The sequence below is a fragment of the Anomaloglossus baeobatrachus genome, chromosome 2 (genome assembly GCF_048569485.1).
Source record: "Anomaloglossus baeobatrachus isolate aAnoBae1 chromosome 2, aAnoBae1.hap1, whole genome shotgun sequence".
NCBI classification, from domain to species: Eukaryota; Metazoa; Chordata; class Amphibia; order Anura; family Aromobatidae; genus Anomaloglossus; species Anomaloglossus baeobatrachus.
In genome coordinates, this window is record NC_134354.1 from 159,937,001 (window position 1) to 159,950,582 (window position 13,582).

Below are 13,582 nucleotides of genomic sequence, written 5' to 3' on the forward strand. Positions count from 1 at the left end.
ACATGTTAAATTCCATATAGAGGCGGAAGGTCTCTATAAGTGATGTACTACATCTTTTGATGTTGTATTCTGTCAGTCTATCTTCAGTCTCTTACAATATGATCAGGCATCCCATATTAATGGACATAATTGATATGTACTTGCTAGATACAGTATTTATAAACAGTTGTACAAAAGGGATAACTGTTGTATTGTTGTTTGCTTTCTTTTAAGGTTATTATTCCAATACTAATGTTTCCACTGTATATTTGGTCAAGTCCAGCCCTCGGAGCCTCTATCATATGATGATATATTACTCGCAGACCACATATAAGTGCTGGCACTTCTTACCACAAGCTGTAAGGTACTGTATGTTTAAATGCAGTGGAGATGATAGAATTGTACATTAAAAGCATTTTCCTATAACAGATATTAAATGTCTATTCACAGTACGGTTTCTGAAAGCTCGATCCCTGGGAGCTGCCCCACCAAGTTCTATAACTGGGGTTTTACTCCCATATTCACTGGGAATGAATCAAGCAGCCTGTTTCCCTACAACCGATATTGCTTCATTCAGTGTCCATGGCACTTTTAGAGGGAGCAAAGTACTAAACATTAGTATGGAGTCTCACTTGCATTTAAATCCCACAAGAATTGCATCGCACTGCCTGGACTGGTCGCCCGCTCTCAGGACAGGAGTGGGAAGCTGCATAGAAAAACATGAAGCTGCCTTGAGAGCCAATGGCCAATCTGGGTAGTATGATGTGATCCTTGAGCGAGTCTAAAGGCTGCTTTACACGCAGCGACATCTCTAGCGATGACGCTCGTGAAAGCACCCGCCCCTGTCGTTTGTGCGTCACAGGCAAATCACTGCCCGTAGCATATAAAATCGCTAGTACCCGTCACACATACCTTTCTAGCGACGTCGGTGTGGCCGGCGGACAACCTCTTTTCTAAGGGGGGCGGTTCGTGCAGCGTCACAGCGACGGGCGTCCAATAGAAGCGGAGGAGCAGAGAGCGGCCACATGAAAGTCACGCCCACCTCGTATGTATATATATATATATATATATATATATATATATAAAACATATACAATATAAATATACAGTACAGACCAAAAGTTTGGACACACATCATTCAAAGAGTTTTCTTTATTTTTATGACTCTAAAAATTGTAGATTCACATTGAAGGCATCAAAACTATGAATTAACACATGTGGAATGAAGTACTTAAAAAAGTGTGAAACAACTGAAAGTATGTCTTATGTTGTAGGTTCTTCAAAGTAGCTACCTTTTGCTTTGATTACTGCTTTGCACACTCTTGGCATTCTCTTGATGAGCTTCAAGAAGTAGTCACCGGAAATGGTCTTCCAACAGTCTTGAAGGAGTTCCCAGAGATGCTTAGCACTTGTTGGCCCTTTTGCCTTCACTCTGCGGTCCAGCTCACCCCAAACCATCTCGATTGGGTTCAGGTGAGGTGACTGTGGAGGCCATGTCATCTGGCGTAGCACCCCATCACTCTCCTTCTTAGTCAAATAGCCCTTACACAGCCTGGAGGTGTGTTTGGGGTCATTGTCCTGTTGATAAATAAGTGATGGTCCAACTAAACGCAAACCGGATGGAATAGCATGCTGCTGCAAAATGCTGCGGTAGCCATGTTGGTTTAGTATGCCTTCAGTTTTGAATAAATCCCCAACAGTGTCACCAGCAAAGCACCCCCACACCATCACACCTCCTCCTCCATGCTTCACGGTGGGAACCAAGCATGTAGAGTCCATCTGTTCACCTTTTCTACAAAGACACGGTGGTTGGATCCAAAGATCTCAAATTTGGACTCATCAGACCAAAGCACAGATTTCTACTGGTCTAATGTCCATTCCTTGTGTTCTTTAGCCTAAACAAGTCTCTTCTGCTTGATGTCTGTCCTTAGCAATTGTTTTTCCAGCAGTTATTTTACCATGAAGGCCTGCTGCACAAAGTCTTGTCTTAATAGTTATTCTAGAGATGAGAAGGTTTAATATATTGTATATATATATTTATATTGTATATGTGTTTATTTATACAGTGTGTCCACCCATATCCTGTCCACCGCCATTACCTTAAGGATGGCGGCAGCTATAGGCATAGAAGTGGTGTCTAGGTATAGTAAAGTAGCCATGCGCTACACAATGAAACCACCTATAGCACCACCTGGTGGAAAACAACGGAGTTAGCATTTTTATCTTGAAAACGGAACGAGATAGAGAAAAAAAAGTGAATTACAAAGTTGTAGGGCATCATCAATTCAATACGAATCAACACCTTGCATACAGAAATGCTATGATTATAACATGTAAAACTCACACGGCTGCGGACTTGAAGTGATACCTCATGGAGACCTTACTACAAGTCATTGGGTATGGTGGCTGCATGGAATGACCTCCACGCCCACCTGACCTGACCCCATTGGACTTCTTTCTGTAAGGTCACATCAAACAGCAGGTGTATGCAACCCCTCCACCAACATTGCAGGACCTACGATGACGTATCACAGATGCTTGTGCAAACGTGTCCCCTACCATATTGCACAACGTGCAGCAAGATACAGTATGCTGTCCAAAGTCCAGATGTGCATTGCAGCTGATGGTGGCCACTTTGAGCATCAAAGTTAACTGAGCGCCATATGCATGACCAGTATACAATGTTTTTGGGGGGGTCATGGGTTTCATATCATAGCTGTATGCAAGGTGTCAATTCGTATTGAATTGATGATGCCCTGCAATTTAATTCACTTTTTTCTCTATCTCGTTCCGTTTTCGAGATAAAAATGCTAACTCCGTTGTTTTCCACCAGGTGGCACAATAAGGGGTTTCATTGAGTAGCGCATAGCTACTTTACTATACCTAGACACCACTTCTATGCCTATAGCTGCCGCCGTTCTCAAGATAATGGCGGTTGACAGGATATGGCTGGACACACTGTATGTATTTCTTTTCTGAATGGATTTATTTACACACTATGAATATAATTTTTTATAATATGAGTGGTATACACTTAATTTTCACCTATACATGGTTGCATTTAATTCATGCATCCTATTAATATTTACCGCATAATGTTTTTGCTTGGTTATATGTATGTTTACTTTCATTAGTTCATTCCATTCTCAGTACGTTGATTCGGGTAGTGTGCTTGCGCAGTAAGTGCCCTCCTCAGAATCCAGCCGGGCTCATCCGTGGGGCAGTTTGCGATGTCTTATACTTCCTGGTGTTTGACATGCAAGCTGCGGTTTACCGCTGCCCGAGGGGAAGTCTCTTTTCATTCGGAGGAGGCGCAAAGCTGTGATGCAAGCGCCTCGCATACCCCTAATAACTCTGTCTTTTGATTGGTCCCACACATATATTTAAACTCGGCGCTTTCCTCCCCCTAACACACCCCCTGTAGAAGCAGGGCATAGCAAAACGTACATCAGGGTGAGAAGACCAAGGCACACACTATTGTACTCAGGTAACTATTCTTAGCTATGTTGGATACACTCCATGCCTCGTTTGTTTTGTTTTGTTTTTTTTATGGCTGCAGTTACGTTATTATACCTTGCTGAGCTTATTTAATATATGCCTATTGGTAGTAATATATTGGTAGTAATTGACTCTAGCGCCATCTAGGGGACAAGTTAACGATTTTCCTTAGTTTTTTTGGTTTAGAGCATAAATTCCCATGTGATGGATATATTTATGGCCACCTCTTGATTGCAGAAATCTGATTACACATTATATTTATAATTAAAACATTTTTTTGTGGTTCCCCCATAGTTCTAATATCTAATTATAGCAACACAGGTTCTTTTATATTTTTATACATAATTTCAAGGTATTTTTGTATTATTGCTGTATGCATTAACTTATTTGCACAGTCACTTTAATTTTGGTATCTTGATTATTATTTGAACTTTATGAGGGAACATTTATTTATTTATTTACTGGCTGTAGTACCCGGCCATTGCCCGGGATAGTAACTGTCTCTCTGTCTCTCTCCCAGTCTCTGTCTGTATGTCGCTGTCTGTCTGTCTCTTTCCTTGTCTGTCTGTTTCTATCTCTGTCTGTATTTGCATCAGTCTATCTGTCTCAATCTCTGTATCTCTCTGTCTCTCTCTCTGTCTTTTTCCCGACTGTCTTTTTGCCTGGCTGTCTGTTTCTAGATCTGTCTCTTTCCTGGTCTGTCTCTTTCCAGGACTGTCTCTTTCCAGGACTGTCTCTTTCCAGGGCTGTCTCTTTCCAGGGCTGTTTCTTTCCAGGGCTGTCTCTTTGGTCATCCGTCTCTTTCCAGGTCTGTCTCTTTTCATGTCTGTCTCTTTGCCCATCTGTCTCTTTGGGCATTTGTCTCTTTGACCGGTCTGTCTCTTTGCCCGGTCTGTCTCTTTGCCCGGTCTGTCTCTTTCCCCATCTGTCTCTATCCCCGTCTGTCTCTATCCCTATCTGTCTCTTTTCCAGTCTGTATCTTTTCCAGTCTGTCTCTTTGCCGGGCTGTCTCTTTGCCCGGTCTGTCTCTTTGCCCGGTCTGTCTCTTTGCCTGGTCTGTCTCTTTCCAGGTCTGTCTCTTTCCAGGTCAGTCTCTTTCCAGGTCAGTCTCTTTCCAGGTCTGTCTCTTTGCCCGTCTGTCTCTTTGCCCGTCTGTCTCTTTGCCTGGTCGGTCTCTTTGCCTGGTTTGTTCCTTTCCAGGTCTGTCTCTTTCCAGGTCTGTCTCTTTGCCAGTCTGTCTCTTTCCAGGGCTGTATCTTTCCAGGGCTGTATCTTTCCAGGGCTGTCTCTGTCTGTGTCTCTGTCTCTTTATCCGTCTCACCACCGACATCTTTTTACCTCACACATAAGCTTGTTATACTAACAGTTTATTTTGTTCCTATAGCAACCACTGACAGTTGCTATTTATAGCCTGCAGCTCCCAGCTCCATTCAGTTTAATAGCTGCAGGATTTTTGTAGAGTAACTGGAAAGCACGGGGTTAAATTTTCCCGCTCAAACATAGTCTATGACTTTCCCTGAGTCACATGGGGCGTCTGTGCAAAATTTTGTGATTGTAAATGCGACGGTGCAAATTCCTTTAGCGGACATACACACATACACACATACATACATACATACACTGAGCTTTATATATTAGATATTTTTGATACAATTGTGGCAGTTAATGGTTGTTGCTATTTAATTATTTATCTATATATATAATTGCCTTATTCTGTCTGTCTGTCTGTCTGTCATGCTCCAAAATTGTGTCCTTACGGTGACACTAAGTGTCCTTACGGTGACACAAAGCTGATTGGCCGCTGGGCTCGCCATGGCCCCGCCCCCCCGCACGGATTGGCCGCTCGCCTTGCCTCGGCTCCTTCCCCGCATGGATTGGCCGCTCGCCTCGCCTCGGATCCGACCCCCCCGCACGGATTGGCCGCCACTCACACTCAGACGCAGACTCAGACTCAGACGCACACTCAGACTCAGACGCACAGTCAGACTCAGACGCACACTCAGACTCAGACGCACACTCAGACTCAGACGCACACTCAGACTCAGACGCACAGTCAGACTCAGACGCACAGTCAGACTCAGACGCACAGTCAGACTCAGACGCACACTCAGACTCAGACGCACACTCAGACTCAGACGCACACTCAGACGCACACTCACACTCAGACTCACACTCAGACTCACACTCAGACTCACACTCAGACTCACACTCAGACTCACACTCAGACTCACACTCAGACTCACACTCAGACTCACACTCAGACTCACACTCAGACTCACACTCAGACTCACACTCAGACTCAGACTCAGACGCACACTCAGACGCACACTCAGACGCACACTCAGACGCAGACAGACTCAGACGCACACTCAGACACAGACTCAGACTCACACTCAGACTCAGACGCAGACTCAGACTCAGACGCACACTCAGACTCAGACTCAGACGCACACTCAGACTCAGACGCACACTCAGACTCAGACGCACACTCAGACTCAGACGCACACTCAGACTCAGACGCACACTCAGACTCAGACGCACACTCAGACTCAGACTCAGACTCAGACTCAGACTCAGACTCAGACTCAGACTCAGACTCAGACTCAGACTCAGACTCAGACTCAGACTCAGACTCAGACTCAGACTCAGACTCACACTCACACTCAGACTCACACTCAGACTCAGACGCACACTCAGGCGCACACTCAGACGCACACTCAGACGCACACTCAGACGCAGACAGACTCAGACGCACACTCAGACACAGACTCAGACTCACACTCACACTCAGACACAGACACAGACACAGACACAGACACAGACACAGACTCAGACTCAGACTCAGACTCACACTCAGACTCACACTCAGACTCACACTCAGACTCACACTCAGACTCAGACTCACACTCAGACTCACACTCAAACTCACACAGACACAGACTCACACTCACACTCAGACTCACACTCACACTCAGACACAGACTCACACGCACACTCACACTCAGACACAGACACAGACACAGACTCACTCAGACTCAGACTCAGACACAGACACAGACTCACACTCACACTCAGACTCAGACTCAGACTCACACTCACACTCAGACACAGACACAGACACAGACACAGACACAGACACAGACACAGACACAGACACAGACACAGACTCAGACTCAGACTCAGACTCACACTCAGACTCACACTCAGACTCACACTCAGACTCACACTCAAACTCACACAGACACAGACTCACACTCACACTCAGACTCACACTCACACTCAGACACAGACTCACACGCACACTCACACTCAGACACAGACACAGACACAGACTCACTCAGACTCAGACTCAGACACAGACACAGACTCACACTCACACTCACACTCAGACTCAGACTCACACTCACACTCAGACACAGACTCACACTCAGACACAGACTCACACTCAGACTCACACTCACACTCAGACTCACACTCAGACTCACACTCAGACTCACACTCAGACTCACACTCAGACTCACACTCAGACGCACACTCAGACGCAGACAGACTCAGACGCACACTCAGACACAGACGCACACTCAGACTCACACTCAGACTCTCAGACGCACACTCAGACGCACACTCAGACGCACACTCAGACGCACACTCAGACGCACACTCAGACGCACACTCAGACTCACACTCAGACTCACACTCAGACACAGACACAGACACAGACACAGACACAGACACAGACACAGACACAGACACAGACACAGACTCAGACTCAGACTCAGACTCAGACTCAGACTCAGACTCAGACTCAGACACAGACTCACACTCAGACACAGACTCAGACACAGACACAGACACAGACACAGACACAGACACAGACTCAGACTCAGACTCAGACTCACACTCAGACACAGACTCACACTCACACTCAGACTCAGACACAGACTCACACTCACACTCAGACACAGACACAGACACAGACTCAGACTCAGACTCAGACTCAGACTCAGACTCAGACTCAGACTCAGACTCAGACACAGACACAGACACAGACACAGACACAGACACAGACTCACACTCAGACTCAGACTCAGACACAGACACAGACTCAGACTCAGACTCAGACTCAGACTCAGACTCACACTCACACTCAGACTCAGACACAGACTCACACTCAGACTCAGACACAGACACAGACTCAGACTCAGACACAGACACAGACTCAGACACAGACACAGACTCAGACTCAGACACAGACACAGACTCAGACACAGACACAGACACAGACTCAGACACAGACTCACACTCACACTCAGACACAGACTCACACTCAGACACAGACTCACACTCACACTCAGACACAGACTCACACTCAGACACAGACTCAGACTCAGACTCACACTCACACTCACACTCACACTCACACTCACACTCAGACTCAGACTCAGACACAGACACAGACTCACACTCAGACACAGACTCACACTCAGACACACACTCACACTCACACTCAGACTCAGACTCAGACTCAGACTCAGACTCAGACTCAGACACAGACACAGACTCACACTCACACTCAGACTCAGACTCACACTCAGACTCACACTCAGACTCACACTCAGACTCACACTCAGACTCACACTCAGACTCACACTCAGACACAGACTCACAGACACAGACTCACACTCACACTCAGACACACACTCAGACTCACACTCAGACTCACACTCAGACACAGACTCACACGCACACTCACACTCACACACAGACTCAGACACAGACTCAGACACAGACTCACACTCACACTCAGACTCAGACACAGACTCAGACTCAGACTCAGACACAGACTCAGACTCAGACACAGACTCAGACTCAGACACAGACTCACACTCACACTCAGACACAGACTCAGACACAAAAAATAAACTCGGGCACACAGAAAAAGTAAGAGTCTGAAACAATGCTTCTTTTGAATTTCGGTAGACTTTTTTTATTGATGCAAAGGACTAGACAAAAACTGACGTTTCGGCCTGCACATATAGGCCTTCCTCAGAAATGGTCTGTGATACAATTTTTACAGAAAAAAAGAACAAAATTAGAACATGTACACATATACATACAATAAACCAATGTCATGCTATGGAATGATAAATGCTAGCATCAATCAGCCTATTTGTACTGATACTGGAAAAACAGGTGAATCGCAAAAACAATATCATAGAAGGTATACTATGAACGAAAATATACATTATTAAGAGGAGGTTCACAATAATGAAGACCATCCTAACCTAGGCAGTATAGAGACAAATGGGGCATACCTATATGGGAAGTAGAAGAGCTATGTATTCGAGTTGCTGCTCAAAGCGAAACCGTCGCACTAAACGCAAAAGCCTAAAATAGACATATGTAAATAAGTAAGGCCGGCCTAAGATGAAGAGTTGGGGAAAATTGTAGGACACAGGTGCAGACACCTTAGTGGCAAGGAGAGGTTAAGAATCATGGAAGAAAAATCGGGAGACACTCCATAGTTAACCCAGAGCGGGGAGCAGAGGAAGAGGGCCGAAAATGTAATGGCACAGAAATGAGGACTAAGGAAAAAAGGAGGCGAGTCCAGAGAACGGAGGCAGAATAGAAAAAGAGATCGGAAGTAAAAGAGAGGATGAAGAAGAAAAAAAGGAGGGTGCTGTATTGCACAACTGAAAACAGATGCTCAAGGTACCTTTGTAAACATCAAACGTTGCAATAGGTTATACCTCGATAGTCTATGGCTACCAGCGGGGGTCAATGTTTATAATACTACAAAAAAAGAAATGTATCAATTATACATGATGTCAGGAATCCACCATTATAGGATGTGACTAATATGAAATTTGTACATACCCACTGGAAGTGTAAGAAATAGCAACACTGTCGGTCCGGCACGTGCTGGTGCCCTTGTGTGAGGTCTAAATATGTGAAGGTAAACAGAAACCACTAATAGTAGCCATATGTAATAGTGAGATCATATAACTGAAAGGTTAACACATACCGCTAAATGTCACTACTCAGCAAAAAAATTCACTGATTCTCTCTAAAAAATTGGGCCAGTGCCCAAAGATGCTCGGTGCTTAATGTTAGTAATCTGTGGATATACAAACAGATATACGAGAGTAAGTGTATGTCATCTGGACTAATGTCATATAAAGGGAAGACTAGTAACAAATGACCAACCTCGATCCAAATTTTACAATGTAAACAGTCAATCCTGAAGCAGGAAATACGATAAGGGAAGCAGAGTAGGTTCCTAAAAGGATAGAGCAAAAAGCAAGGTGAGAGACCAGATGATAGCAGGAGTAATAGGAGAGGAGCGATCAGTACCTGGTGCCGGAGAAACTCCAATGTGAATGCCGGTATGTGTCCTGTGGTGCACATGGTAAACAGAAATGAGGCCTATTTAAGAGGTACAAGATTGGTGAGGGGAATCACCTGTTAGTGAAAGCACGGACCGGACTCTGGCACGCCGGCGGCCCCGGCGCAGAGAGACCATGAGGATCGCTCAGCGCAGGCGCCGATTACGGCCACAGCCGGTCCGTGCACGTGACCGCTGACAGATAGTAACAACAGGAAGTGGCGTGAACCGCAAGCGTCGAACGCTTCAATCACGCATGCGCAGAGGGGTCAGAAGACCGATCAGCGCATGCGCAAGTGGCGGCCATTGTGTGCAAGTGAAAGACGGAGGGAGTGGGCCAGGCGCAGGCGCAGACCGGCCGGAGAGCCGGCCGAGACCGCGCATGCGCGGGCACACTGACGTCCAGAGATGGTGGATGTTGCTGAGGAGGAAACAGTGCCGTGATGGACTCGTGGATGAAGTATTTACAGCGCCTGAAAAAGAAAGAGACAAAAATAAGAACCTATATACGAATACAGAGAGGCCCTATATAGGGGTAAAAGAAGCACAAGGTTAGGAATAATGAATAAAGAGAAAAGACAGATGACGAGGAGATTTATAAGAATTAGAGAAATATGAACATTGGGAAAATTATTATATGCTGAAATGTTTAATAAAAAACCTCATATTCACGGTTCAATCCCAATGGCTCTAGTGTCTGTAGCGTATATATCCAATACGCTTCGCGTTCCTTTAACCTCTGTACTCTGTTCCCACCCCTCCTGGGTGCTAGGACCTGTTCTAGGACCTGGTAGCGTAACTGTGCTACCGTATGACCAGCTTGTATGAAATGAGCAGGGATGGGTAAGAGTGTCTGTTTGCACCTAATTGTTGATTTATGCTTACTTATCCGGTCTCGGATATGTTGGGTGGTCTCCCCAACATATCCGAGACCGCAGGGACATTTGATCAAATAGACAACAAAAGATGAGTCACATGTAAAAAAGTCCTTAATTTGAAAGATCCGTCCTGTCCGGGGATGGGTGAAAGTACTGCCTTTAGTAATGTTGGAACATTGTATACAATGTAAACACGGGAAATTCCCAGAACGAGCCGTCTGTAGTGTCATCTGTCGTTTCTCTCTCTTTAGTGAGCCAATGTCCGCCCGTACCAGTGTATCCCTCAAGTTTTTGGGACGTTTGTTACAGAACAGGGGTCTATTGACAAACTCTGGAATATTCGGATATGCTGTGCCCAAAAGTGGCCAGTGTTTCAGTATGGAACCCCTCACTTGTGCCTGAAAGGGATGGTAGGTAGCCACAAAAGGTACTCGAGGACCTGATTGTGGACTATATGGTCTGGTAGTAGGTTGTGGTGCGGCAATTCGCTGGGGATAACCCCTAGCGACGAATTTATTGCTCATTTCGGCCATACGTCTTTCTCTTAGAAAGGGATCAGACACTATCCGTTCGACTCGTTTGATCTGGGATGTTGGAAGGGCCCGCTTAATATGACTGGGATGAGAACTGGTGAAATGCAACAAACTGTTCTTGTCCGTGGGCTTGGTGTATAGATCCGTAGAAATGACTCCACTGGGGGACTTCAAGATGAGTACATCAAGAAAATTGATTTCATGTGTGTCAGAATGTAGAGTAAAGCTCAAATTGGGCAAACAACTATTTAGATCTGAATAGAATGTGTTCAAACTAGAAGAATCGCCACGCCAAATCATAAAAATATCATCTATGTACCGTCGCCATGTGATGACATGTGACGAAAACATTGGATGGGGGTAAACGAAGGTGTCCTCAAAATGCGCCATAAAAATGTTGGCATAAGGGGGCGCTACATTCGATCCCATCGCAGTCCCTTGTACCTGCATGTAATACTGGTCTTGAAACAGGAAGAAATTATTATGTAATACTATAGTTAGAAGATCAATGACCAACTTTCTTTGTTGAATGGATAGTGTATCCTGTTGTTCTAGAAAGGAATCAACTGCCTCAATGCCTTGCGTATGATTTATGCTTGTATACAGACTTGTCACATCGAGAGTGACCAGAATATCATCGCCGGAAATGAAATTGGTTGTCCTAAGAAATTGTAGGAAATCATTGGTGTCCTTAATGTATGATCTTATGAGTGGTACAAAGGGATTCAGAATGCGTTCAAGTGTGATGGCCAAGGGTGATAAAATGGAATCCGTGGAGGCCACAATGGGCCGTCCCGGTGGTCTATTCAGATTCTTGTGAATTTTGGGTAAAGTGTAGAACACTGGTGTTATGGGGGATTCTTTAACCAAAAATTGGGACAACTTTTCGTCCATGGTACCAAGACCTACATGTTCCCTGATCATATTTATAATAAGTTCCCTGATCCTGGGTGTAGGATCACGCGGGATGGGCTGGTATGTGGTATTGTCAGCAAGCTGGCCCTGTATCTCGGATATGTAGTAACTCCTATCCATCACCACTATAGCACCACCTTTATCTGCTGGTTTGATGATTAATTTATGATTATTCCTGAGGCCTTCAATGGCTTGAGATTCCGTTGGTGTGAGATTATGACAAACTCTAAAATGACCATTCCTGATGTCATGTATAATCGCCTTAATGTCGGAGTTGACGAGACCAATAAAAGTCTCGACCGGATGGTGAGTTTTAGGTGGTTGAAATGTACTACGTGTCATTAAATTCAGATCCTTGAGATGGAACATGCCGGGGGTAGCTGTATGTGCCACCTGGTCACCGGTGTCTAGGGACTGGAAGTGTGTCTTAAGTCTGAGGGACCGAAAGAACCTCCGGAGTTCCTGATCAAGGGTAAATTCGTTGAAGGTGGGGGTGGGGCAAAAGGAGAGACCCTTTTGTAATACCTGGGACTCTGTGGGGGACAAATGATAGGAGGAGATATTGTAGAGAATGTTGGTCCTACCTGGGAACGGGTCGTAACCTTGTATGGGGCACCTTGGTTTCCTTTTCCCACGCCTCGTCTTTCTCTTTGCGGGCGTCTTGATCCTAAAAAAGAAGAAGAGGAAGGCCCCCGGGACTGGCTATGATCACTATCGGAACTAGTGGAACCCTGATATGAAGTATGGTACGGTTGTCGACGATCATGTGGTTCCATGAAGCGCCATTTGTACACACGATTTCTAGAATAGTCATCCTGATCCCTAATATATTTGGATCTTTTTCTATCCTGTAATGTTTTCTTGAAGTCCATCATGGAGTCCTGAGTCCGTGTTTTCATCGTGTTCCATTCAGCCGCTGGAAGAGTATTAGATAGTTGTTCCTCAATGCTTCGGATACTCTCACTGACATCCCGGAGTTCCTGTTGTAAAAAATCGATGGTAAGAATAATGATATCCATGGAACACTTGTTTAATATGCTCTCAAATTTGTCACAGTAGGTGGTGTTGTCTGCAAACAGAGTAGGACGAAGAGGAACTCGTAGACCACGGGGTATTCTTTTCGCTTTATGATACTCCGCCAAAGTTATGGAGTGTAGATCAAAGGCAATCTGTTTGCGAAGAATTTTCTCGTAATCCCTCGATCTTGATTCTTCAGCCGGGATTGTCAAAAAAGTGTTAGGAGTGGTAACTTTAGCCAAAATGGAAGAAGTTTCCTCCTCATTGAATGAGAGGGTGGAAAAAGACATCTTGAGTAAAAGAAAATGATATCAAGAGAGGAGCCCAGACTAAAAAGGGCCAATAGTAAAACAATAAAGTCTGGCTCACTCAAGTAT

At 45.1% G+C, this 13,582-nt stretch overlaps 1 protein-coding gene across 1 annotated transcript in view; it reads left to right on the plus strand.

Annotated features, from left to right (window-relative positions):
* ASMT (acetylserotonin O-methyltransferase) overlaps positions 1 to 13,582 on the plus strand; it is a 113,250-nt gene that overhangs the window by 17,175 nt on the left and 82,493 nt on the right. Inside the window, exon 2 of the mRNA XM_075333466.1 lies at positions 214 to 343. Coding sequence (XP_075189581.1) covers positions 214 to 343 — 130 coding nt within the window. The remainder of the gene's footprint in view (positions 1 to 213; positions 344 to 13,582) is intronic.